Source organism: Plecotus auritus, assembly GCF_963455305.1.
Source record: "Plecotus auritus genome assembly, chromosome: 8".
Lineage (NCBI taxonomy): Eukaryota > Metazoa > Chordata > Mammalia > Chiroptera > Vespertilionidae > Plecotus > Plecotus auritus.
The window spans coordinates 103427566-103454229 of NC_137782.1; the positions used below are offsets into that span (position 1 = coordinate 103427566).

The 26664-nt window shown below is 49.9% G+C and overlaps 1 protein-coding gene across 5 annotated transcripts in view; it reads right to left on the reverse strand.

Moving 5' to 3' along the window:
- Positions 1 to 4193: 4193 nt before the first annotated feature.
- The window catches only part of IL1R2 (interleukin 1 receptor type 2), a 49474-nt gene continuing 27003 nt past the window's right edge, over positions 4194 to 26664 (reverse strand). For 4 of the 5 annotated variants that reach the window (XM_080684188.1, XM_080684185.1, XM_080684187.1 and 1 more), the window contains 8 exons: positions 19834 to 19960; positions 18637 to 18898; positions 14165 to 14345; positions 11220 to 11394; positions 8971 to 9033; positions 7684 to 7819; positions 6278 to 6420; positions 4194 to 4405 (listed from right to left, as the gene is read on the reverse strand). In XM_080684188.1, the coding sequence (XP_080540314.1) occupies positions 4224 to 4405; positions 6278 to 6420; positions 7684 to 7819; positions 8971 to 9033; positions 11220 to 11394; positions 14165 to 14345; positions 18637 to 18898; positions 19834 to 19903 (1212 nt within the window). In that variant the 5' untranslated portion in view covers positions 19904 to 19960 and the 3' untranslated portion in view covers positions 4194 to 4223. Of the gene's footprint in view, positions 4406 to 6277; positions 6421 to 7683; positions 7820 to 8970; positions 9034 to 11219; positions 11395 to 14164; positions 14346 to 18636; positions 18899 to 19833; positions 19961 to 26397; positions 26526 to 26664 lie in introns of all 5 variants that reach the window. The other variant, XM_080684186.1, reaches the window with a different exon arrangement.

Genomic DNA, 26664 nt, shown 5'->3' on the forward strand with positions numbered 1-26664 from the left:
AGGAAACAAGTACCGGAGCCCGCCAGGCCTGAGGCCATGTGGGAGCCAGGGGAATAGCCAGCACGCGCGTGGCAGCTGGGCCAGGAGCAAGGACACCGAAGCGTCCCTGATGCCCAGATGCCAGCACGTCCTGGGAACACACAGTTTATCTACCCGCTCGGCAGACATTTCTCAGTCGCCACAAGGTGGCTGGGCAGCGTGCTGGGTGCTGGGGCCCATCAGGAGCGAGAATGCGCCTTCCTGCAGGCTCGCAGTCAGTATCCCCCCTTGAAATCCCGTATGTTCCCGCAGCAGATGAAACACGTGAGACACCAAGTCTGTTTGTTAGGCAGGAGTTCCTGTGGGCACCCGTCCCACTGGCACTGCGTCCTCGGTGCATGGTGGGAGGTGCTGTCTGATGCGAGGTTTCCTGCCGGCAGTGCTGCCGTTTGCTGCCCCCCCCCCCCACAGGTTTGTGCTGTGTGTGAAAGCTCACCTCAGAGACCTAACCCAACAGCACCCACACAGAGACGGGTGCAGCGCAGTGGGAGAGAAGCTGCCTCACTCTGTTTGTTTGATGAGGACTCAGGTGTGCAGAATTTGATTTGTCAGAATTCTTGGTTTGAGACATGTACTCTTCATTGGTCCTTGCGTGGCCTGTTTCTTAATCTGTTTGATAATCAGCAATAATAAGCCGCAGCCAACCTGAGATCTAGACCTTGAGAAACCTAACCCAGTGGTCGGCAAACTGCGGCTTGCGAGCCACATGCGGGTTTTGGCCCCTTGAGTGTGGCTCTTCCACAAAATACCACGTGCGAGCGCGCACGTACAGTGCGATTGAAACTTCGTGGCCCGTGCACAGAAGTCGGTTTTCGGCTCTCAAAAGAAATTTCAATCGTTGTACTGTTGATATTTGGCTCTGTTGACTAATGAGTTTGCCGACCACTGTCCTAACCCATCCCACCCTGCACCACCTGCCACTGGCTGCACTCACTATCCTGAACCTGTGTTTCTCACTCTCCTGCTTTGTTAAAACATAGACAGTTTAAACACTTAAAGTCATATATGTGACCTTTAAATATACACACATGCATTTATATAGAGTTAAGTATAGCTTTATCATTTGTGCTCTTTGATAGACATACATAGTCATGTGTATGTATAGATATTGCACATGTAAATGTGTGTATGTGTTATACATGTAAATATGTGTATATGTGTGTATAGAAGTTGTACCTGCACACATGTGTGCAGATGTTGTGCTTGCACGTGTGTTTAGATGTACCTGCACACATTGTGTGGATGTTGTATCTGTACTGTACCTGCACCTATGTGTGCAGATGTTGTACCTACACACATTGTGTGGATGTTGTATCTGCACTGTACCTGCACATGTGTGTGCAGATGTTGTACCTGCACTCATATACTTTTGTGTACATGTTGAACCTTCACATGTATGTGTGTTGTACCTGTACACGTGTGTATAGATGTTGTACACGCATGTGCATGTATGTATGCTATATGTGCATGTGCGTGTTAAACATGTGTATATGTATAGAAAGAGTGAGAGAGTTTAGATTCAGTTGTTTGTCACTTGATGTAAAAGAGTGTCATGCTATAAATAAATGCTTCTGGGACTTCCTGTTCATGTAGGAATATACCTCTAGGATTCCTCCTGGCATTGCATGGAGCTTAGTTTGTTCATTCTCACACACATTACACCACTGTGCTATTACACCTCAGTTCACATGCCCATTCTCTTGTCTGGTGGGTATTTGGTTTCTTTCTATGTTAGCCTTCCCCTCTGTGTTATGGAACATTTTAAACATGCACAGAAATAAAGAGAATGGCCCAAGGAACCCGTGCACTCATCATCAGTGTTGACTCCTAGCCAACCTTATTTCATCGACACTCCCACCCAGCACTGGATTATTCTGAAATGAATCTCAACAATCAGCCATAAATATTTCCGTGTGTCACTTAGAAAGAGAACTCCGCTTTCCAAATCTAACCACGCCAACATCTCATGTGCCCCTTGATACGATCACAAACCCAGTGTCCAGAATTCCCCAATGTCTCCACGCTGTCCAACGGCATGACCTGTCCTTGCGAACGTGGCAGGAGGAAATGCTAGGGGTGCAATCAGGGCGTCCAGAAAGCCACTGGCGTTCTCTTCTGCCTGCATCAGCTTGTTTTCTGGGTCGTCGCTGAAGCTGACAAAATCTGAAGCTGGGGACTCCGAAGAGCACTGGAGGAGGAGTTCCAGGGAGGAACAGGGGTAAAGCCGTGTGGCCCCCACCTGAGCCAGCAGGTCCAGAAAGGGCGGAAGCACCAGACCTACTGCCTGCATGCCCTCACCTCTGGTTCCTTCTGGGACCGTGTTCCCACCTCCTGCACAGTGTTAATTCCTAGCTCGATGCCAAAAGCCTCTGCCACCCCTTCCATTCTCTCCTTACATGAGGGAGAGCTGACCTGTGTGTTCACCAGTTTCTATGGTGCGAGCACTCCTACCTTGGCCGGTTTTAAGCCGCCAACATCCCATTCCTGAGCAGATTTGGGAAGAAGTGCCAGCCACACTGGGCTCTTGCAAGAAGGTGCAAGCTGGGCCCAGCACCTCACTGGCGTGGCACAGATTGCCTTTTCACTTCCCAGTACCAATCAGAAGTGAGCACAGGGTGTGAGGGCCACTGCTCCAAAGTGGCCTGGATAGCACCTCTTCATGCTCAGCAGTGTGAGTGCTTTGCACCTCAGTGCTGCTTTCATCTACATCTCTGGTTGTTATGAAACATCATTTTCCATGGCTCTTACATGTGTTTTTCTCCTTCATATTTCTTACTCATGTTCTTGCATTATTAGAATTATGATGCTTTTCTTTAAAGTGTGAGTAACTCTATATGGTATAGTTTTAATTCCTTGAATTTGGCCGACAATTTTCTTTGCCTTTTGCTTTTATTATTTCATCAACAGAAATTGTAGCATCATCAAACCTGTCAGCCTTCACTTTGGCAATTCTTTTACTGGTAGTGTGCACAAGAGGATGTGTCCTGCTTTCATCATCCTACAGCATGTGGCAGGCATGACTTCAGGTGCTGGGGACACGGCCGTGGCCCAAGCAACACCTCTGCCCTCACGGAGCTCTCATTCCAATGGGGAAAGCAGACAGCAATTAAGCAAGCAAGCATATAATAAAAGGTCTGGTGAGGATAAGAGCTATGACATAAAGCAGAGTGAGGGGGCAGGAGGGGTGTACAGAGGTGCCATTTAGAAGGACCTCTGGGAAGGTCACCTTGGAACAAAGACTTGAACGGGTGAAGGAGTAAGTCATGCTAATTTCCCTGCAATTTGATTTTTTAAAATAATCTAATTGGCCCAGGACCGGTGGCTCAGTTGGTTGGAGTGCCATCCTGTACACCAAAAAGTTGCAGGTTTGATCCCTGATCGGGGCATGTAGGGGAGGAAACCCATCAATGTTTCTCTCACACACATTGATGCCTCTCTCTCTCTCTCTCTCTCTCTCTCTCTCTCTCTCTCTCTCTCACACACACACACACACACACACACACACACACACCCCAATAGGAACCTTTTCTTGGGTGAGGATTTTTTAAAAGATAAAGTAATCGAATTGGAAATATTTTGGCATATAAGAAGCTCTGATTATTTTTTTCCACTATGTATGCAATTACCTCAATATTCCTTCCTTTCTCTTTATTTTTAGAACTCGGTTTGAGGTTGGGTCTATTTCACTAACGTGTTCTAACATGTATTTTTCTGACCGTCTACTCTATTTTAATTGCTCCTTTTTGGATCATCCTTTTGAAAGAATTCACCAATTTGTGTTTTAGCATTTTTAAACTATCTTTCCCAGTCTTGAAATGAAATTCCATCTTCCCAAAGGCAGACGTAGCTTAACTCTCTTTGTATGTGTGACATCTCCCATAGAGCAGAGCCAAAAGAGACTTTGCATATATTTTGTTGAATGATGACTAAATGAATTTCAAACTCACTTTGACATTTTTAATTCTTTTCAGGTCTAAGAGTACCTCACTCGTTTAAATAGGACACGCGTGACAGGGGACTCACCTGGCCCACACTTGCTCCTGCCATTGTTTAATGTAATAAACTTTACATGAATACTTGGTCCTTTCCTACAGCCCACTGTAAACACACAAATAAGGAACAGAACAAGGTCCTTCACACAGACAGAGCCACTTGCATAAGTAAGACTTTCATTTGTATGTGAATCATTTTATTTCCTTTATTTTACTTGAATAGGATTGAACATCTTGATGACCAGTCTTCAATGTCGTTAGGCCGTATGTTTTTGCAGTCCTGTGTCTATGCCATCTGCGCATCCACATTCCCCCCAAAACCAAGAAGACCAGCGAAAGGGGGGCCAGTGCAATCCCCCAGGAGAATGTGGCAGCTGCGGGAAGAAAGGTCAGGTCAGGGTCAAACGTTCTCTCACCAGATAGGACAGTGCATGCGGGTTTGGGGGCAGAGAGCCCCTGGAGGTTGGTCTTCCTCATGAATGTGCATTGAGTTTCAGAATGTGTGTCCTGGCGCCAAGACCAGGGGCATTGGAGGATGACCTCTGTGGCGTCATGGAAACAAGCAAAGGGGAGCAGCACTTCATCCGAGAGAAGTGGGCAGAGCGGAGGGTCTGCCTCGGCTTCCCCACTGGGTAGTGCACAGCAAGCTGTCACATGGGTAGGCCTCAGCTCACAACCGTGAAGAAGCCGGGGTTAGCTCTGCCCTTTCCCAATGAGCATGGATGTCATAAGGATTCAATAGTCGCAAAGGAAAGAAAACCAACTGTGAAAACAGAAGGTTAGGTATGGAGATTATTGCTTGGATGCAGCTGTTTTATGTCCTACTCCTTGGCTTCTGTGTGTTATGAAAACATAGGAAGAGACTGTGAAGAAAAAGTTAACGAGGAGACACGAGAACATGAGTGCTGTCAGACACACTGACGAAGAGGCCAGAATTCCACGTGTGGAAGCTGCTGTCTATCATAGTCTGTCTAGGCATCCCAGATCCAACACAGTTTCAGACTATTTTCTCCAGGCGATTCTTACACCCTAAAATCCGACAAGGCTTTAAGTGAGTGCTGCTTCATTTTCTGAGCGGCCATTTGAAGGCACCTGTGTGTCCTCTGCAATTAGTCATGGCCAGCTCAGCAAGAGGACACGGCTCACATTACAGAAATGTTTAGGGTCCCACCATCAGGCCAGACAACCACAGGTTCCTTAGGGTCACGAATCTGAGCCCTAGCAGTGGACTCCACTCTCTGTGGAACCTCCATTTCCAAGTTTAAACAGCCCCCAGCCCCTCGTGGAAACGAGCTGAACTTCAGCCTTTGCATACACTTTAGTATGAAGGAGTCTGCGCAGGTGCAACCCTCAGCCCTCCCCGGGGCCCTGGGTGGAGCCCAGGGAGCGGTATTTTCAATGAGCGGCTCAATGAGCAATGCTGGTGGCTTTCCTTTTGGAGAAAAGTTGTGTAGAGTTGTCTTCTCAGCCCTGAGACCTGGTCCAGCCCTCACCTTTCCCATGACCAGTCTGTCTGCACTGCCCCAGGGCAGGGCCTGGAGTGGGCTGTGTCCCCGCACGTGCCCAGAGGTGTGATGGTGACCTCACAGCTGGGGCCAACTCTGGCTGGTCCCTCGCCATCTTCCGGGGCTGCCGACAGACCGCCGGGCCTGTCTTCTTCCAGCTCAGCTAAACTAAGAAGGCAACTGGTCAGAATGATAGCATGGGGTTTTTCTCTCTTCTTTTAAAATGTCCTTATGTGGACACTGGGTTGATTTGCCTTTCACTCTATTTCCTGTCCACTGGTGACGTTAACCCTACAGTTGCCTTGAGCCCTGGGATCTACCAGTCCTGGTTCTTGGGGGTAAGGTTTCCCAACTTGGGGATAAAGAATGTACCCCTTTCTCACTGGGTCACAAGGGACAGCGGTCCTGCTGAGCCACGCAGACCCACAAGAGGACACAGGTTTCCTAGGGTTTATCGCAGAACCATTTTGTCTCTTTTCCAAAAATCTGCTTGCTATTTAAATTTTTATTGACTATAATCTCCTAAAGCCAGCCTCCACCCTACAAAAAAATACAAACCATAAAATATTAGAGATTTGTTCTAATTCCTGGAAACTCCCTACGCTTGTTCTAATATTAGAGATTTGCTCAACTAACAGGAAGCACGAGGGACTTGCTAAGTGATTCTGGAGAACTGGCAGCCTTGTCCAGCACTCAGAGAACATTCCACACGCTTCCCATCCAGGCCCCTGAAATACGTACCTTCTTTGACTGTGGTATGCAGCATCTGAAAACTCAGTGTGTTGTGAACAACACATTTAAAATCCGTGGTCAAATCCTCTCTGATGACTGGATCAAAAATCAGGGGCACTTCAATGTAGTTGTTGTTGTTTTCTGAGTATTCCCTGTGTGAGAAAGCACGTACTTAGACAGGGCAGTCAGGTCAGGCTGGTCCTACCACACAGACATCCAAACATTCCCAACAAGAAGGGCCCACGGTGCCTGCATTGATTTCAAGGTTAAGAAAGTTGGACGCACTGGCCGTTGTATTTGTTACTGCTTTGGGAGGATTTCTAAGCGGCTTCTGAAGGTAGCAGTGACACTGATGATGTGGAGGTGCTGGTCGCTGGGATAGGACACTTGTTAGCAGGAGAGCCCACGGGAGCCAGCTTGCTTTGGACAATGGGAAGTCCACCTTTTACGGCCCTCAGTGAGCAAGGAGCTAGGAGTGGAGCCAGAAATGTCTCCTTTTGGGAAACGTGACTGTATCACCAACAAATCATTTGCATATGGAAGGGCAGGGAGTTTCCAGAAACCCAGTTTTCAACAGCGTCCCCTCCTCTCATCTCCACTGCCAGCTCTCACGCTGGGAACTCTGAGTGCAGAGTGGAGGCATGTAAGTTTCGCAACGAGGACTTGCAAACAATTGTGCTAACCACACATAATTTTTATCTGCTCAATTATGCCCAGAAAGACTTTTTTGATAGGTCTTTCAAAAATTGGGCAATGGGAGTTCAGGCTGCTTCAGGCACTGGCCCTGTAGTTCTTACAGTCTGTACTTTATAATGGGAACATCGCATGGTCTCCCTCCCTCGCATAAAGGTTCCTAGTTACAAGGTCTGATTGTTCTACTTTCAAAGGGAGAAAACCCTTTCCAAGGTGACTGCTTCTGAGAACAGAACTCTTTCTTACTTTGAATGTTAACCTCCCTTAGACCACAGCAGCCATGGTGCCCTGGGACACAGGGCTCTCGGATGCTGTGGCTAAGTTTCAGAATTTTTTAAGGGTTCGTGAAAATGTTTGACACTCAGGTTGCAGAATGGGGAATAAAAATATAACTCCAAGTATTTTTAATTGCAAAAATCAAGAAACAAGCATTTATTAAACAGCTAGAAAATGCAACCTCAGTGACAAGCAGTTGGCTGCAACTCAGCTCTTATATAGAAAGTTTGCTTCTCAAGAACAGATGGTAATTCTAAGCAAACTCAATTTTTAAAATTCTAAAAATCCATTAGTTCATACTAGCAAAATTATTTTTAATATAGCGTGTGTGTCCTATTGAGAGGTTGGATATGGCATTGTCTCTTTAAAAATGAGTGAAGCTGATGGAGGTCTCACGAAGCTCTGCCCAAAGATGCCCTGGGCTGGCAAACCCTCTCCCCACTCACAGGCGAGGCCCCTCGCGCACGCGGCCGGCCAGGTAGGCGGCGTCGATGCTGGTGGTGTTGGCCATCCACCACAGCAGGGTGGTCGAGTGCGCGCCGCCTCCCAGAAACACCTTGCAGGGCACCGTCAGCCTCGAGCCTGTGAACGGCGGACACGCAGACACGTGAGAAGCAGCTGGACGCAGGTTGAGCACAGCTCCTCGTGCACCCGCAGACCTGAGCGGGACCCTCCCATCTCCTCAAACACCAGCCAACTCCTTTCTTAGAAGGAAACAGTTCCCTCGGAAGATTCCCTTCACGTCGGGCACCAGTGGTTACCGAGTGTCTCCAGTCCCTCCACCAGACCTCCCAGCAGAGACGCCAGAGGCAGGTGCTTCCCAAGGCCCCTGGGCTCCTGCGAGCCGCCTGCACTCCCAACCCACGCGACTGCCCCATCCAGGTGGACACGTGCCCTTTCCCCTGCCTCGCTGTCTCTCTCCCTCTTCCCCTGGGACTCCGTGTGCAGGTGGAGCCAGCCCTTCCCCAGCCTGTCACATGCCATCATTGCCCTGCGGCTCCTGCGAGTTAGGTTTTAAGTTACCAAAGAGAGACGGGGCATGGACAAATCCTTCCTGTCTGTGTTTCCCTCGTGGGCGCTAGGTCACCTCAGGCTCCCAGCACAGCCTTTCTCCCTCCTCCTCCCGGGCCCCGGAGACTCCTCAGCCCAGAGCCCTGTGTCCTGCCTCGGGCCCTCAGCCCTCCCAGCAGGGCGGGGAGCTCAGCCCTGGCAGGCCCACGAGCTCTCCCAGGCCCCCAGTTACCATGCTAAACATAAGCCCAACCTGCACAAGAAGCTGAGAGAGAGAGAGAGAGAGAGAGAGAAGAGGACTCTGCAGCCAGAGTTTAATAAATGAGCATAACCTACAAACGGCTGTACAGAAGCACACTGTACAGATGGAGCCTTAGGGGATGTGAGCAGCAGCTGTTGGGTGGCGTGACTGGTTTCTAGGGCAGGTCCTGCTCCGTGAGGGAGTCAGCCCCCTCCGCCCCCCAGCTACAACTGCCGCTCAGATGCCCCAGGTCTTCGGTTTAGGATCCTCTTAGGTGGGGTTTTCATGAAGCACAATGCACCTGTTTCCCATTTCTAATCACATTGGCATGGGAGCTGCCCTCACATTTGTTATTTCAGCCTCTCATCCTGGGCACCAGCCCCCCCGCCTCCCCAGGCACACTGCACACCAAGGGCAAGCGCAGGCGCGGGGTTCCGGGCCCAGAGCGGTGTCACAGGCAGCCTGGGCCCTCAGGCCTTACCCAGGGAAGCCGAGATGGTCTGGTGTGGGGAGAGCATCACGGGCACCGTCTCCTCTTGCTTTCCTGAGACGGAGGCAGAGGAGGTCAGTTAGGGGCTCCGTTCCAGCGGGTCCAGCCATTGCCTAGCTAGCTGGCCAGCTATCCCAGTGTGGCGCCGCCTGACTCGGCCACAGCGCATCTGTGGCCGTGCCTTTCCCGAAGGAGAGGCCCCGGAAGGAGCCACAGCACATCCGCTCACAGCGTTCCTTCTGTGGCCAACAATGAGCCGCGCCCCTCCGGCTTCCTGAGTGAATCCTTTTCCTCTGAATAAATCCTTAATAGTAACGTGCACACTGTCCCCGGGATAGGTTTGCCCCGGAGTGATTTGCCCTAAAATGTCTCCCTCAACTGCATCCTACCCCCAGCCACGCCCCCAGAATCCTGCAGCTCCTCCGGGAGAAGAGGCAGGACCCATGTGTGATGCTAACCAGGGGTCCTCAAACTTTTTAAACAGGGGGGCCAGTTCACTGTCCCTCAGACGGTTGGAGGGCCGGACTATAGTTTAAAAAAAAAACTATCAACAAATTCCTATGCGCACTGCGGGCCCGGGACGAGTCAGCTGCTAAGCAGGACAGGCAGCAGCACCCGGATAAATGTCCTCGGCGGGCCGCATGTGGCCTGGGGGCCGTAGTTTGAGAACCCCTGCCGGCTAAGCCATGTGAGGGTGAGTTTGCGTTGGCCACGGGGACTGATTGAGGAGATAATCCCTTTGGGGGGCCAAGGTGGGTCTCCTAGGAGTCAGAACTCAGTTCCCCAAGAGGCAGGTCTCCCAGCAGCCTGAAGAAACTGGTGACCTGAACGGGCAAAAAGAACAGCTTGGGGTGGGCAACGCCGCCCGTCCCCCCCCTCCCCCCCCCCCGCCCCCCGCACCGCTCCATCCCGGCTTTTTCCACAGGGAGCTTCTGAAGCCTGACCCAGTGGCCCCAGGCAGCGTGGCGTGGGTCAGAGTGCGCGCTCCTCCCGCGACCGGGACCGCCACTGCGCTGTCCCCCCACGCTCCCCCCCCTACACACACACACACACCATGGGGTGCGGCTCAGCTCGAGGAGGGGCGGAGGGGGGCAGAAGGAGCTCGGGGACTTGATGCATCAGTGGGTCTAACTTGAGGTCGCACAGCAGCTCCGGGGGCGGGGGCTGTTAAACACATTGCTCCGCTCCCCTGCCCCCTGCTTCCAATCCATAGGCCTGGGATGGGGCCCGAGGTTTTGCCTGTCTAACCAGAGGCCCGGGGACACGGCTGCACCCCTCCTCCCAGAGCCGGGAAGACCGTCCAGCAGGGCTCCGCGGCTAACATGGGGGTTGGCGCCCCCTGGTGTCCCTGCGCAGCACCATGAGCAGGCGAGGCCCTGAGCAGGGCCTGGCTGTGACGTTCCCCACACCCCACCCCCTCCCCCTCTCCATCCCTAACTGAGTTGAGATGAAGGCACCCTCACCGGCATTTGCTTTCATGGGAGACAGTGAAACTGAATCTCTGGATTCTGTTGGAAAAAAGTTAATCTTTCCCCCCATAGGCCAATTATATAACCTTAATACATTCCCAACGCTCTGAAATGCCCTTAAAAGACCCCAGTTGTGCAGCTGTTCAGTGTACAAAGTGAAGGAACGCAGCCCCTTCCCTAGGACTTGCACACCGTTTAACCCTGGCACCATCCCGATGTCCAGCCTAGGGGGGTTGGCTCACCGCTGAAGGAACAGTAAACACTGATCAATCCTGTTCACAACATTCCCCCGGTAGAGCTCATTTAACCACTAGGAACACTCACTATTCGAAATCCTGCTTTCAAGGGCAACAAGACCTGCCTCGGGGAACACCAGGCGCAGTTTCCACTGGGTGTGCCATCGCCTCGCCTTCCAGAGAAACACCCAATAAGCCCCAGCAGCGACAGCCCTACAGACAGTCCTACACAGAGTGTGGCAGCTGCGCAAATGATGGCCGCCCTGGAGGCTCAAGCCTTCCCGCCTTCCCGGGAACCACTGCTTGGCCCCACAGACTTGGAGCCCAGGGACTCACCTTCCTCAAAATAACACCCTGCTTTCTACCTTTCAAGGTGTCTCACACCTCTTCTTAGCCTGATGTTTTAAGAGAGTTGACGTGTGTGTTTTCCTTTCATACCAAAGACATTCAAGGAAACCTAGGTGGGCCTTAGTTTGTTCTTTGCAGGCTTGGGATGGAACCAGGGCAGAGGGGTGCCTCGATGGCCAGCACTTACTGTTGACACGGAGTCTGATATTCCTGGTGACATTGTACCACGTGCCCCCGTGGGCAAAGGCCATGACACAGCTGTAGCGGCCCGCGTCCTCCACAGACACATCGCGGATGAGTAAGCGCGTCGCTCCTCTCACACTTAGAAACCTCTCACTGTCTTGATCCAAGCGTACAGAATCCTTAGGGAAAATGTTTTTTCAAAAGTTACACTCTATACTAACTTTACCTCAACAACTATGAATGGGATCCGTATTATCCATCAGTGTTGAATTTGCAACCCAAGACTTGCCTTGTTATTTACTTCACAAATATTGTACTTTGGATATATTTTACCTGTTTTTGGGAGAGGGAATTAGTTAACATAGAGAACAAAATTGCTGAATTTGTTTAAACACCATGCTTAAGGCACGTTTGCTCCAGCACTGCAAGGAGGTGGGGAAGAAACTCTCTTCTTTGACAGAGTAAACCATTTAAAATACAAATATAGGTCTGGCCTGACAGCTGCCCATGGGCCTCAGGGGCCCCTGGGAAAGAGTCCCTCTCTGTGGTCATGGCGACTGGGAAAGCAGTGTTCAGGAGAGATGGTGTTGCTGTAATTACTTTAAAAATTAATTTAATTTTAGGAGTCGGTAGAGATGTGGAAAAAATCGTAAGGAAAGCTAAATGTGAGAGACGAGGCCACACCTTTCATAGGGTCAAAAGATAGTGTGGCTACTGCAGAAGAGCAAAGCCACCAGCAACACAGAAGCAGCTGAGTGGGGCTTGGGAACAACCTGTGAGAACAAATTGTCTCACGGCACACGTGCCAAGCCAGGGTGCTTGAAACCGTGCTTAGTCAAATGAGTCATTTCAGCTTCTTACTCCGAATGGGAACACGGACATAACTGGAAGCGTTTGTTCTTCTCAATCTAGTCAATTAAAAGGAGGGATTGTTGTTCCTAACGTGAGGATAAATATGAACAAGCCCAGTGGGGCCAGAAGCATGGCCCCGACCACAGGGCTGCCTGCCAGCAGTGGGTGTGGAGCTCCTGGCTGAGGGCTTTGGCTTCACCATCTCTCTGCTGTGTGGCCTTGGGCAAGTTCTTACATTTGTGTATCTCTGTTCTCTAATCTGCAAAGTAGAGAAAGTAATTGTTTCTGCTTTGCGGTTGCCTGGCAGCGAGTTTGGAACAGAACTGTGCCCAGCACGTGCTCAGTAATGGGCAGCATTTAGGAAGGGCACAAGGATCACTGAGCACCACGGGGACATCCCCTCCATTGGCTATCAGGCTCCATGGTCTGTCACGCCCCACGTGAGTGCCTCATGCACAATGCCCCACCTTGCGGCTCGTGGCCGCTTCGCTGAGGGAACAGATGTCAGGTGAAATCAGTCGGCCAAGGCTACACACAGCCAAATGGAAACAAACAGGGCTTTAACCCAGAGTGGGGAACGCCAGCACCCTCCACAGGCACAGCCTCTTCCCTATCCTGTTGCCTCTCCCTAAACCAAGAAAGAATCCAGTTCCTAACTGGGCTGCCGATTTCATAGGGGCTGGCTACTTGCTCCTACTTTCAGAACATCATTTACATTTGTAGCATTCATTGATATAATATACATATATCTTGAAGTTAGTAAAACCAGTCAACTGGCTAACCCATTTCTTTTCTAAAAAGGCACATTTTAATAATTATGACAAAATTATAGATAATGTTGATTGAGATTATACTAGAAATTTAGGTTTATATAGATTGAGTATAGATTGAGGAGTAACACGTGTATTTCATAAATGAAAGTCCCTAACTTATTTTTCTCTTACCCTCTGGAAATGCCTTTAATGCCTTTGCAATTAGCAAAGTAGTACAACATAAAAATGTAATGTATCACTGACTTATAAAAAATGGAAAGCGAATCCTTTATCCTCAAAACATCGTTTGTTATTTCAATGTATATTCCTCCATATTTTTAAATATATTAAACCATATTTTTATATAACTAGGAAATATAACATGTCATTTAAAGCCTTTAAACTACAGCAGTATTGTATTTTTTCTTCTGTGTTTTATAAATACTTATGATAGTCCACTGTTCCTATGAGATAAAATCAGTTTAACCAGTCCCTAATGGTGAGCATTTTCTTGTTTCCAGTATCTTCTTATAAGCAGTGCTTCAGTAAACATGTTAGTACATCGTGTAATATGTCCTTGTCTCATTTCCATATACATTTTTTAAATGGATCTAATTCTTTATTAAAGGGCTATTTTCTGTCCACAATTAAACAAGTAACTGTACTTTCTAATATCAGTCTACGGTCTGTATCAGTAATGTTTACGTCAAGGGCCAGATAGTGTGTTAGGCCCACAGTGCGCATGGCCTTGGACCACACCCAGCTCTCTCGCTGCAATGGGAAAGGTGGCCTGGCCCAGTACAGCGTTACCTATGCACAGGAGCTGGGTTCCTGTTATTCACATGTCATAAAAGAGTGTGATTCTTTTACATTTTTTAGCCATTTAAAAACGTGAGAACTAGCCTCGCTTGCAGAACTAGGCCATGGCTCCGTGTGGCCTGCGGCTGTGTTTGCCCATGCCTGGCCCACCTACTACGAGCTGATGGTAATATTTACTCGGCCAGGCAAGAGAAGAAAGTGTGTTTGTACTTACTCCCTTAACCAAAAGTTGTGCATAAGTTATTAAATTAACCAACAATTGTTTTTCTGAATTTTAACAGACAAAGAGTGGAAAGCTGTCTTTTTCAGCTGTTATTTACACGGGATTCATTTCATATTCTCAAATCATCATTCTGAGAATGAGCCACATAAGGATCAATAGAGCATACTGACCATGATCCTTTATAATTAACTGGTTTAAAAAACAGAAATATAGCAGTGAATGTGTTATCTTCAGAACGGCATTTATATATTTCCTGTGGCAGTGAAATACATATTAATTCAACACCACTTGTTGGAGATGTACCTTGTACCACTGAATCCTCATGTCAGTTTTGTTCAGGGCAAATTCACTCAGTTCAGGGCAAACTAAGGAGCCCGAGGCCGCCACGGTGAGCACCTGCGGGTAGGAGACGGCGGGCAGCGAAGCTTCTGTGTTCTCCAGCACCCTGAGGTCCAGGGCCATCTGGTCACAGTAAGAGGCATTTCTGATTTAAAAGGGGAAAGGGGGAATAAATGGCAAGGCAAAATAAATATAAATCTAAATGAAATTAAGAACAATTTCCCCCATCCCATTAAATTCTGCATTTTTGATTAGTATGGTGATACTTCAGTCCCTGATCTTTTTGAATCCTTGGAGGACAAAGCAAGCACCACATCATAAATGTTATTAGAAATGACAATATATTCTGAACTTTTCCCAGAAGGCCCTTCACCAGCCTGATCGCAATACCACCAAGGGCCTACACCCGCCAGGTTCTGGGCTCCTTGAGCAAATGCGCCTGCCTCATGGGTCAGGGAACAGATCCTAATACAGGAAGTGCTCCTGAGAGCCACCGTCTCCATATAAAGAAAAGTCCTTCACTTCTCGGGGAATCACTGTTAGCTGGAGTCTAATTTCAGAAAACTGCTGAGAACTTAGCATAAAATCTAGAGAAGATGTGTGACTCTGCCTGGGGGAAACTAACTCAGTGAGTTTGTTTGTTTGGATTTTAATTTGTTGTTGTTGTTGGGCTAACTGTAATCTCAATATCATAATTCTATCAACACCCTAGAACTGGGAAATGGTACAGGCAACTCGTGTCTAGAAAGATGGAGGAGATGGCAGAGGACAAAGGATATGAACTACAACTAAGTTTTATCATTATCTCACTAAGTTTCTAGCTTCCTAAGAACCTAAGAGTTGAACAAACATTGCACAAAGAAATACAAAAAGTTAACTATTGCCTTAAAAAAAATGCACATCAAGGAGACACGAGTGAGCACCACCCTCCAGGGCAGCCCACGCCTCCCAGCGGCACCCCCGGCGGCGAGGAGGGCTGCCGGCCTGGCTGGGGCTGCACGCATCCCGCACTCATGCTCCAGCAACAAGAGCTAGAAATTATTAGCATCTCATGTTTAAGTGGGGGAAAATTACATATACAGAAATTAAGCAATATCCTAAGGCCATATAGCTAAGAGGTCAAACCAAGGCTGAAACCCAGCAGGGCCCTGAGAAAACCCTTGAATTAGGATGATATCTCTGGAAACACACTTACTAGACATACTGAGAGCCACAAACCTGTTCACATTATTGATGAGGTGATTCCCCTTGAGCAAGATACTCCATGAAAGTACCCAAAAGAAAGAGGGGTGGAGGTCATGCCATCGCCTCTCTTATTCCCCATGGAGTATGATGTCCCCACAACAAAAGGGTGGGAGTCATTAATGTTGTTCTCTACACACATCCATCCTCCCATCCTGCGCATACAGTGGGGTTGCACATCCTGGCCCCACTGTGAGAGGGGCAGCTACTTGACTGTAGTCACTTCACCAGGGAGCCCCTCAGAGCATGCTTTGTCTTGGTACAGGGACCCACGTTCAGTCTTGGTCCCCAAGCATGTGCCCAGCCATCCTGGCTTGCTGCCAACCTCGCCCTGTTGTTTGAAACCCTGAGACTCAGAGCGTCATGATTTGGCAGCACGGTTCCCCCCCTGATTGACAGAAAGGCCCTGCGGTGCTACACCTCAAGACTTTAAAAGTCGCAGGCACAGGGCAATCTCATGCCCTCTGGCTGTAAATGCCAAAGGGGATTGTGGCAGCTGCTGGTGATTCTAGGTCCTTTGGATCCCAGTCTTGGATGGGAAGAGAGTTTTAGCCATCAGCTAGGCAAACTCCATGCTCAAAAGCTTGACCCACATATGGGTTTCTACTGCCCCTCAATTCCAGATCTCTACTTTTCTAGAAGAATAGGAAACAAAACAAGAATATTAGCTAGGATTTTTTTTAGTGAAGTATAAAAACCTTCTTTAAGACAAACATGACTCAGCCATGTTCCCCTGATCTCTGCAGATTATCACTTTGGGGGCAGTAAACATCGCCGTTGGGGGAAGTGCATTATCTGTGTCTGCGCACGCCCCTGTGGCGCTCCCCTGACTAGACACTCCTCAGGCCGCGAGTCACAGGCCCACCCCGCACCCTTCCCAGGGACAGAACTGAGGCTGGAATTGCCAAGTAATCAGACCAAAATGGAAAATGGAAGGGTTCAGATTCACATCCCTGTCATCCTGGCTCCACATTTTATTCTTTTTTAAAACACACTTTTAGGTTTTTCTAGCAGTGCTCCTTAGGGGAAAAAATTGGTGTTGTTTTTTTTTTTTTTTTTGCACTAGAAAAGAAACAAAAATTATGTATTTATAACTACTGTAAAATCACGCATACACATTCTTCCCTGGTACAGAAATGAGAGATGCTTGGCTTGCTTCCTAGGCAGGGTTCATTGGCAGAAGGTAACACACACACACACACACCCCCCATCTGGGAATTAGCACTGGGGCTGATGTTGTCTGAAACCCTCCTATGCACTAGTAATCCCTTTGTGCTGAGAGTGTCACTTTCTTTGGTTCTCTTTCTAAACGTCAGTACTCATGAATATGGCTTCTCCGGAAACAAACGAGTTCCTGAAGCCTGAGACTCTAAGCTGCGGGAGGCGTGGGGGCAGCCTAGGGAAGGAGCAGCCCCTGCAGAGGCCAGCGGCTCCACTTCCCAGCCAGGCCAGCAGGCGGCCCCAGTCCTTCAGAAAACTAGGCCACGGAGTTTCCAAGATCCCCAGCACTGCAGGAGGACTCTCTCCCTCACAAGCGGCAAGAGCCCAAGGCCATTCGCCCACCGGAGAAAGGACAGTCTTCCCAACAGAAAAACTGGACAGCCACATGCGAAAGCATGACCTCACACCGTATACACAATTTAACTCAAAACGGTCAGACACTAAACAGGAGAGCTAGAACAATACAAATCTCAGAAGAAATCACGGGGGAAAAGCTCTGTGACATTAGCTATGGCAGTGATATCTTGGGTGTGACATTAAAAGCACAGGCAACCAAAGAAAATACAGGTAAATTGAGCTTTATCAAAATTAAAAACTTCTGTGCATTAAAAGAGCATTATCAACAGAGTAAAAAGGCAATCCATGGAATGGTAGAAAATATGGCTAGCATATTCCCCCCCCCCTAAAAAAAAAAACACCACAGAAAATAATAAGTGTGGGCGAGGTTGTGGAGAAATTGGAACCTTGCACATTGCTGGTGGGAATGCAAAACAGTGCAGCCACTGTGGCAAACAGCACGATGGTTCCTCAGAAAGCTAACAGGTTCACCATGGGACCCACCAGTTCCACAGATGTATGTATGCCCATGCTCATTAGGTATTATTCTCAATAGCTAAATGGCAGAACAAATGTATTGACAGATAACAGGTCACCAAAAGGCGGTCTATACATACATGGAACATTGTCTTAAAACGAAGTGGAACCTGCTACATTGCACAACATGAATGACCTTGAAAACATCACACGAGTGAAGGAAGCCAGGCACCAAAGGCCAAGTGCTGCGTGACTCCACTCGCATGAGGTCCCCCGAGGAGTCAAATCCACAGCAACAGAAAGTAGGGTGGCGGTAGCCAGGGCCTAGGGGAGGGGAATGAGAAGTGGTGGTTGTTTAATGGGAACAGAGTTCCAGTTTGGGGTGATGAAAGAGCTCTGAGCTGATGGTGGTGATGGCTACACAGCAGTGAGAATGTGCTGAACACCACTGGGTTGTACAGTTTAGTGGAGTATGATGGTAAATGTTCTGTTATGCATACGCTACCACAATTAAAGGGGGAAGAGCAACAGGACACAGAGGGAGAGGGACTAGCCCCGTGGCCTCAGCTCCACACCAACTCCTGGGAGAACTTCATGCGTGAGCGTGGTTCCCTCACATGCAGATAAGCAGTTCTCATGTCTCATCAGGTTTCAGGTTCTATCCTCGTGTTCCCGTGGATGGAGCAGGGAACAGGTGACCGCGTCCCCTCCTGGAGCGCACATTCTGAGGGGCGGACCCAGGGGCACCGCCGACCCTCCATGGCAACTGGGAGAACCAGTTAATGTCTGACCTAACAGAGCAGGCTAATTTCTAAGCTGGTAACTTCGTATGCCCATGAATGCTGTGATAAAAAGCCAAATGCCCTGGGCAGAAAAAAGGTTCCTACCCCTGGGGTAGACAGACATGAACTACACACATACATATGTATCAGAGGAAGAAAGTCCCAGATGGGTAAGCCGCGTGTGGCACGAGTGCTGCTTTAAACACGGCGGCTGAGAGGTGATGTCTGAGCGAGGGCCTACGTGGGGGCCAGGGAGCCATGAGGACACTGGGTGGCCCTCGCATGGAGGCATCTCAGGACCAGTGGAGAGGACAGCAGACCATGCAGGTCTCACTGGAGCACGTACACGGAGCCCACCCGCCGTGTTCCAGGGCCTACCTGACAGTGCAGAGGTAGGTGCCTGAGTCGCCCCGCTGGGCGGGCAGGATCCAGAGGGCACCGTCCTGGACCCACACTCGCCCGTCTTCCCCAGGGGCCGGCCCAGCAGCACCGCTCTTGCGCCAGGTCACGGTGCCACGGGGGCTGGCAGCGGCCCCCAGCCAGTACCGCTCCTGGGGGCACCTCAGGACCACAGGCTCCCCTTCCACCTGGAGGCTGGTTTTAAAATGTCTGCCACGGTCCTGGCAGCTCCCTGTGGCCGCTGGAGGAAGAGAGACCAGTCAGGCTTGGTGGGTATCCCCCGATGGCGCACACGAGGGCACAGCGCCCCCTGGCAGCGAGGCGCCCTCTGGGCCCTCTCACCCTCTTGTTATAATGGTTTCAAAGCTCTCAAATGGCAACTTCAGGTTTGCTCTTCATTCCGATTTTGTGGGGAAAGTTCAATCAGGTTCACAAAAAATAATGGTGACAAAAAATAATGATGAAAATGTTTGCCAGGCTTTTCGCTTGGCCACTCCTTATTATTAAATTGGCTCTTAGCTGAGTTCAGACACAAAACCGAGCTTAGTCCCCACAGGTGTGTGGTTACAACCCAAAGGCCCTGCATCCAGCAGGAATGAGGCTGCTCAGAGGAGCACCCAGATCGTCCTTGCATTGCATTTGCTTTCTTTTTATTGTATTTATCCAGGTAACATATCTATATATAAAAGCCCAGCGACTGGAATGGCAGAAAGCCCAGAACAACCAGAACAACTGGTGGCTATGACACGCACTGTGGCAACCTACCAGCCTGATCAGGCCCCCGGTCAGCCGGCTAACTGCCCTCAGTCCCTCCCCCTGCCGGCCCTGTCCCTGATCCGCCCCCATTAGAGCATGCCAGCCGGACCCCACCCATGCACAAATTCATGCACCAGGCCTCTAGTTTTACTATATTTACTGAAGCAACATTGGTTAACAACATTATATACATTCTAGGTATACGACATTATAACTTGATATCTGTGTACTCATCTGCATGCTCACCACCCAAAATCTAGTTTCCTTCCCTTACTTTGTATTTGGCCCCTTTGACCCACTTTGCTCTCCCCACACCCTCCCCTCTGGCAACCACACCTTGTTTTTGCTAACAGCAAAGCCTCCCTAGATACACACCTGCTTCCCCAGACAAGCCCTTCCCAGCTGAGAGTCCCTCCTTACCCGTGTGCTCCTCAGGCTGAATGGGAAAGGTGGAGATGCCCGTCATCAACAGGTACAAGGTGAGCATCATTTCAGCAACGTTCAGAGGCCCCAGGGGCTGCAGGTCTCAGGCCCTGCAAAGTGTAGCCTAGAGGAGGAGACAGAGGGTCACCAGGGGTCACAGCACCCAAAGGGAGAAGGTGCTCCCATGGCAGATGCTGGGAACTTCACCCAATAAAAGAAACCTTTCACCTAGACTTTTTAATAAGAAAACTCAAAATTTGGAGATTTACTCCTCTAGAGCTGTCTTCACTGAACACACCTAACGTCAAATCCCAACGGCCTTGGGCTGGACCTTCCATACCCTAGTGTCTCTCCCAGAGTCCCCTGCCCTCCCTGCCCTCCCGAGATGCTCAGGGGCCTCTCCTCTTCCAGGTCTTTGCTCAGATCTCGCCCCTGGTGAGGTCTTCCTGACCTCCTGTGTGAATTGGCACCACCTCCTGCCCCAACGCTTCATGTTGTGCTTCCTGCTCTGTTGCTCTCTATGGCACTCATGGTCCATCTCCCCTCTCTCAAAGGTAAGCTCTATGTGCACAAGGATCCTACTTTATCTTATTCACAGTTATACCCTCCCTTCCATTTGTTGAATGACTAAATGAGTGAATAGTGGTGAAGGCTGGGGTGGGGGGCAGGCTAGACTAGAATGAGTCAATGGGGGGGACAAGGGGACATATGTAATACTTTCAACAATAAAGATTCTTTTAAAAACATATTGTTATTGATTTCAGAGATGAAGGGAGAGAGAGAGATAGAAACATCAATAATGAGAGAGAATCATTAATTGGCTGCCTCCTGCTCACCCTCTGGGCACAACCCAGGCATGTGCCCTTGATTGGAATTGAACCTGGGACTCTTCAGTCCGTAGGCCGATGCTCTATCCACTGAGCCAAATCAGCTAGGGCTAAAGTTTTTTTTTTAAATGAGTGAATGCCCCATGAAAGCTATTGCATTTGTTTTGTTTTGTTTTTTTTTTAATATATTTTATTGATATTTTACAGAGAGGAAGGGAGAGGGATAGAGAGCTAGAAACATCAATGAGAGAGAAACATCGATCAGCTGCCTCCTGCACACCCCCTACTGGGGATGTGCCTGCAACCAAGGTACATGCCCTTGACCGGAATCGAACCCGGACCCTTCAGTCCGCAGGCCGACGCTCTATCCACTGAGCCAAACCGGTTTCGGCACTATTGCATTTGTTTTCTTTTTATTCTATTTATCGAGGTAACATCTATGTATATAAAAGCCCAGAGACTGGAATGGCAAAAAGCCCAGAACAACCGGAATGACATGAGCAAGGCTGTGAGTGCTTTTACTCACTTTGTTTGTGTTTTGCCATCACATGAGATCATCTCCCAGGAGACACTCGTCCAAGGAGGGTGAGAGCCACGTGGTGACTTGGATGCCATCTGAAGCTTGGCACCAAGCCTAACCTAGCCTAAACTAGGTCAGCCAACCTCCATCGGACCCCAGACTTGTGAGCAAGAATAAATTATATTGCTTTAGGCTGTTCAGTTTTGGGGTGGTTTGTTAGCCTTGCTCAGGACTGGTTCACTCTTGTCTGCCAACATTCCATTGGTCAAAGCAAGTAACATGGCCAAACCTGCCATCATGAGGGTGGGGAAATGCCCCACCTCCAGTGGGAGGAGTTGCAAAGTTACACCTGGAGGGGAAAGAAATGGGAGCAGCCATGCCACCAACCATACCTGCTTCTTGTCTCAGTCACAGCCTTCATGGCCTACAAAATGCCCAGGCCCAGAAAGTACCAGGCAATAGTGATGCTTGAGAGTCTAATAGTAAGTTGGGAGTGATGAGTAAATCCAGAACAAACCCCTACCACCACCCCTCCCCCATTTCCTGGAAGCAGTTTGACCTGTGCTCCACCTCTGGAGTGGATGGATTCTCAGTGGCTCACAGCACACCCAGATGGCTCCTGACATCCAGGGCAGGGCTGCCCCCTGCAGAGTGGCCCTGCGCTCCAGGAGCCTTCCTCAGCAGGGAGGCCCAGGAGAGGCACGGCCTCAGAGCTGCGGCTTGAACCCCACTCTGTGATGAGGAGCAGTGATGAGGGTGGCAGAGAGTCTCCCCTTAGCTGGGTGTCTGCCAGGGCTGTCTCCCCTAAGGCTCTTCCTACGCTGCATAGGTCCATCCTCTGCATGTTTCTGGAAGTTAATATTCCTTAACTTTACCTCTATCCCACCCTCTGGCTCATCAGGCCACCTGGTTACCAAAAAGGTCCCATCAGCACTGACCAAGCTGCCTGTGCCTCCGGACACTCATTAGCGTGTCGTGTCCCCAGTTGCCCAGGCCTCAGCCTGGCTCACTGGGTCCCGGGAGGGATATGAAAGGAGCAGGACTTCCATGCGCCAGGTGTAACCAGCACTGCACATCCTAATACTAGTAAGTGAATGAAGTCCAAATGTTGATACAGGGACTAGTGTAATAGTGACAGCTACTGTGCTAAACACTGGGCGTTTCTCCTGCTGTTTACCCCATGATGAGAACATTATGCCGGTTTCACGGATCACAAGGCAGAAGAGATTACAGAGGCAAAGTGTCTTGGCCAGTACCTTACAGCTAGTAAGTAGGGGATACGTTTAAACCCAGGACTAGTGACTCCACAGCCCTACACTTCAAAAAGAAGCTTCTGTGGCAGATGCCATCATTTCCTCCTCCACCTGTCCTCCCTGCTTCCCCAGTAACAGAGCCACCAGACTCTTAACCAAACAAATCACCATCCCACACAAAGACTGCATTTCCCATCCTCCTTTGCAACTAGGAGTGGCAACATGACAAAATCAGGGTCAAGGAAATGCAAGTGGACATGGATGGTCCACCTGGAAGTCTACATGAAAGTCTCCACTCCTCTTTCCTCCCGCGGCCTTGGCCGGGGAGAGCTGGCTTACAGCACCACCTTGGGCCACAGCTGCAGCCGCTTGTTGAGAGTGATGGGGTGCAACAGAGGAGGGTGGCTTCATGGAGCTGCCCGCCCAGCCTGCTTACCTTTACATGCTCGGGTTTTCTGTTGTGCACAGCAAACCTAGCCCCTGGATGTTAGCTGTTCAGAGTTCAGGAAAAGGACAGGGTAAGAAGCCCTGCCGGGCGCTGGTGCTCAATAGTTTCTGATGATTGACAGGCAGGAGCTGTGCAGCCGCCTCTTGGAGGAAAGCACCCCTCCTGCAAGTGCAGGCTCAGGCCTGGCCTGGGAGTAGGTGAGGATTTGAAACCAGGTTTAAACGCATTTCCCACCAGAAAGTCAGGCTGCATCCATTCAGGGCAGCTGCTAGCTTGGGCTCCGCAGAGCTTCAGAACTGGGAACTTGGGAGGTCTAGTCCTAGCCCTTTCTCAGGTAAGGGAAGTGAGTTGGCCGTTAACCCTCTTCTCACAATCACACATCTGGCCAGGGTTAGAAGTAGAGATGTTTCAACAAGGACCCTGTCCCAATCAAACAACACTCTCAAATGCCCACGTGTGGCAGCCACTCCCCCCCTCCGCCCAGGCCCCCCTCCGCCCAGGCCCCCGCCCAGAGAATTGCCTTGGTTTCTCTCTGTGGACGTAGGCAAAATAGCAGCTTTCCTGTGACCTTTCCAGGAAGTGGCCTCGGACAATAACCACAAACACGTCGCAGCAATTGTTTTCAATAATCAAAGCTCCCGAGAAAGGCTGCAGCCCAACCCCCACGGGGGAAACAGTCAGCCTTCCACAGAGCCCGAGGAAAGAGAATTTGTTTGCAGAGGTTTGCACCAAACACTGTTTTCCTGGCGCGCTTTCCTTAAATGTCTTTGAGTTACAGGCAGTTCTACATTTCTGCTTGAATCTGAGTGGACCTTCTTACTGGAAGAAAAAAATGTAAAGGGCAGCTCGTTCCGAGTATTTAAGTTACAATTCTGTCCTCGTTTTTTGTTGTTTTGTTTTTGTCAAATAACTATGTTTCTCCACACTCGGTGTAAAACCACAGAGAAATAGGATGAAGAAAGCAGGGCCGGGAATTTTTTTTTAATGACCCAAAATGTGTGCCAAACTGAAAGAAGGAGAGAAAAATGAAATAAGTGGAGAGCAATGGCACAGCCACGCCGGCGGGGAAATGCCCCAGAACATTGCACTTTGCTTTCTGTCTGTCTCCACCTTGTTTCTGAAAGAGTTGGGGATGCTATGCCAAAAACTCTGAGTCAGGTGGCACAGCCACTCAAACCAGGGGGCAGGCCCTGAACACTCATGAAGTCAAACCGCCAGCAGCCTCAGGCACAGCACTGTCACCGCCAGCTTGTGAAATCAATTCCTAAAAACCCAAACATGTTGTTTCAGGCATGTGGTACAAACCTGAACGCAGGGGGAGAATAAATATCTACATCCATATTAAGCTTGGAAAATTTTAAATGCTAAGGTAAAGCAAAGTAAAGAGTATTTTGAGCTAAGCCTCTGGACAGCACAAAGTGTGGGAGGTTGGGGGTAGGGAAGAGCCTCCAGAGTGGAGTGGGGACCTTCACTGCCCAGGCCCATTGGGATTGATAGCATAACTCGCTTAATGCATTCACTTAATGTAAAGTCACGCTGCTTTGAAAAAAGCTCCTAGATTTATTGACTTTAGAGTCCCGTCTGTGGTTGCCTTGGCAGGGCCAGACCAAATGATTGCTGGGCCTTATACGGCCCGCGGGCTGGACATTCCCACCCCTGCTCTAGAGAAAAATGTGACCACTTTGAGGCAGCTTTTGTTGACAATTGTCCTGGCTTAAAGCAGAACTCTTAATGGGTCATCTATAAACTATTTTTGTTCTTTAAAAAACGTAGGAGCCATTCCCCGCCCACGCCCAGCACTAAGGGAGCAGGAGCAGCACTGTGGGGCTCGCTCTGGTTTGCGTGGCCGGGTCAGAATGGCAGCATCTCGATGGCCCTGACTCTGGTGGGGCTGCGGACACAGCTGGCCTCCTGGGAGCGGGCCAGGCAGGCTGCGTTCAGCAGATAGGGCCTTGGCCACGTCAGTGGGCTCAAAGGGAAAGCCTGGACAGGTTGAGACTGGGCTCCACCAAGGGCTACACTTTCTTTATATTTTACTTTCTGCCAACAAGTACCTTACTCCCGAAAGCCATCCCTGTCAAACCTTTTGAATTTGACCAACTTCTTCCCTAAAACCACTGACTAAGAGTTTCAGGAAAACAGCTCATCTTCCCACTCCTTTACATCCTCTGCTCACACACTGGGTTCCCATGAAGCCGAGCTATTCAGAGCCTCTGAGCTGGACCATCAAACAAAGACACCTTTTTTACAAACTTCCTCCTCCATCAGCCTGCCTACAGTCTAAGCCCGACAAGACCCCCCCACCCCTTCACCCCCGGGCCCAGAGCAGTGCTGAGGTGGGCACTCTACCCAGGAGGCCCTTGGCACCCACCACGCACAGCCAGCAAGCTCCAGGTTCCCCAGCCTGTATTGTGTAAGAGGGATTCGCCGCTCTGAGCACCTCCAGAGGCAGAGCTCAGTGTCCAGTGAGCATGGTGCCCTCTTTACAAACAGGAAGGCATGGAAATAGACTCAGATACATCCAGTAACTTAGCCAAGCCGCAGAGCTGATGGAGTGACAGCCAGATGCAAGCCTGAGCCGACACGTCCCGCCTTGATACTCATCCTCTGTTCAGCAGAACTACCAGAGCCTGGAACTGGAGGCGGCTCCAGAGCCATGAAGCTCAGCAGTTCACCAGTCTTCCCGAGCCCAGCATCCTCCATAGCGGCCAAGCCACCCTCTTAAGATGGACACTTCCAAGTCTTCAAGAGTACTCACGGTCCTTTGAAATACAAAATTGCCTTCATGTGAGCTCTACTTCTTGGTCAGCTTCTACCCCAGTGCAGCTCAGAAGTCTACATGTTCCGGAGTCCTGAGACCTAGGGAGTCTGCACAGGGAGCATTCTGGGAAGCAGGTAGACCGGAGAGTCTGGCGGAGTGGTCAAGAGGACCTGCTGTCTCCCATGACGGCTGGATGGGTCAGTGCCAGCAGGCAGACTGTGCGGGCTCTGCAAGGCTCCGGCTGCTCCCTGAAGTGGCTGTGGCCTGACGTGCACCCCAGGAGGGCAGGTGGCATGTGATGTATAAAGAGGTAAACACGGAGTTGGCAGAAGAAAGCACTCGACAAGTGGTTGCTCTCATCAGCATGTTGTAGAAGAGACCCCAAAATGCAGGACGGTAGTAACTTACTCAGAAGCACAGCGAGCAGACCCCAGGGAGGCATCAGAGCGCCCACTGCCTACGTTGGACTAACTCCTGCGAGGGGCCATTACACACCCCAGAGCTCTCTGGCACAGTCAACAACTTAGTGAACCCCAGTCACTACACTAGAAAGTGGGCAACTTTACCTAATGGAACCAAAGCCGATAGAGGCCCGAGGCATGAAATTCATGCAAGGCCTTGGCCCCCACCACGGCGGCTTTGCCCAGAAGGAAGGATGGAAAGATGTCCAGAAGGACGTCCAGTCTAATTAGCATATTACCCTTTTATTACTATAGGTGTTCAACATGTAAACACACACACACACAGCCTACCATGAATTAGGATGCTTTCATTCAGACGACGCAGCACAGGAAACTGCGGCTGATGCCTCCTCACTGTGACTGGCTCTGACCCGGCAAGCCACAGGCATGTACCAATCTGGGTCACAGTTTCTTCATCTCTAAAAGGCAGGAGCTGGGCTGCTGAGAGTCGCTACACCTCCAGGTGCACAGCCCTCTGCTCTAGCCAGTCTGGATGTGAGCTTCATCTCAGTCCTGGGCACAGCTATCATTTCTAAAGCCCCGAGTTGGGGGCTTCAT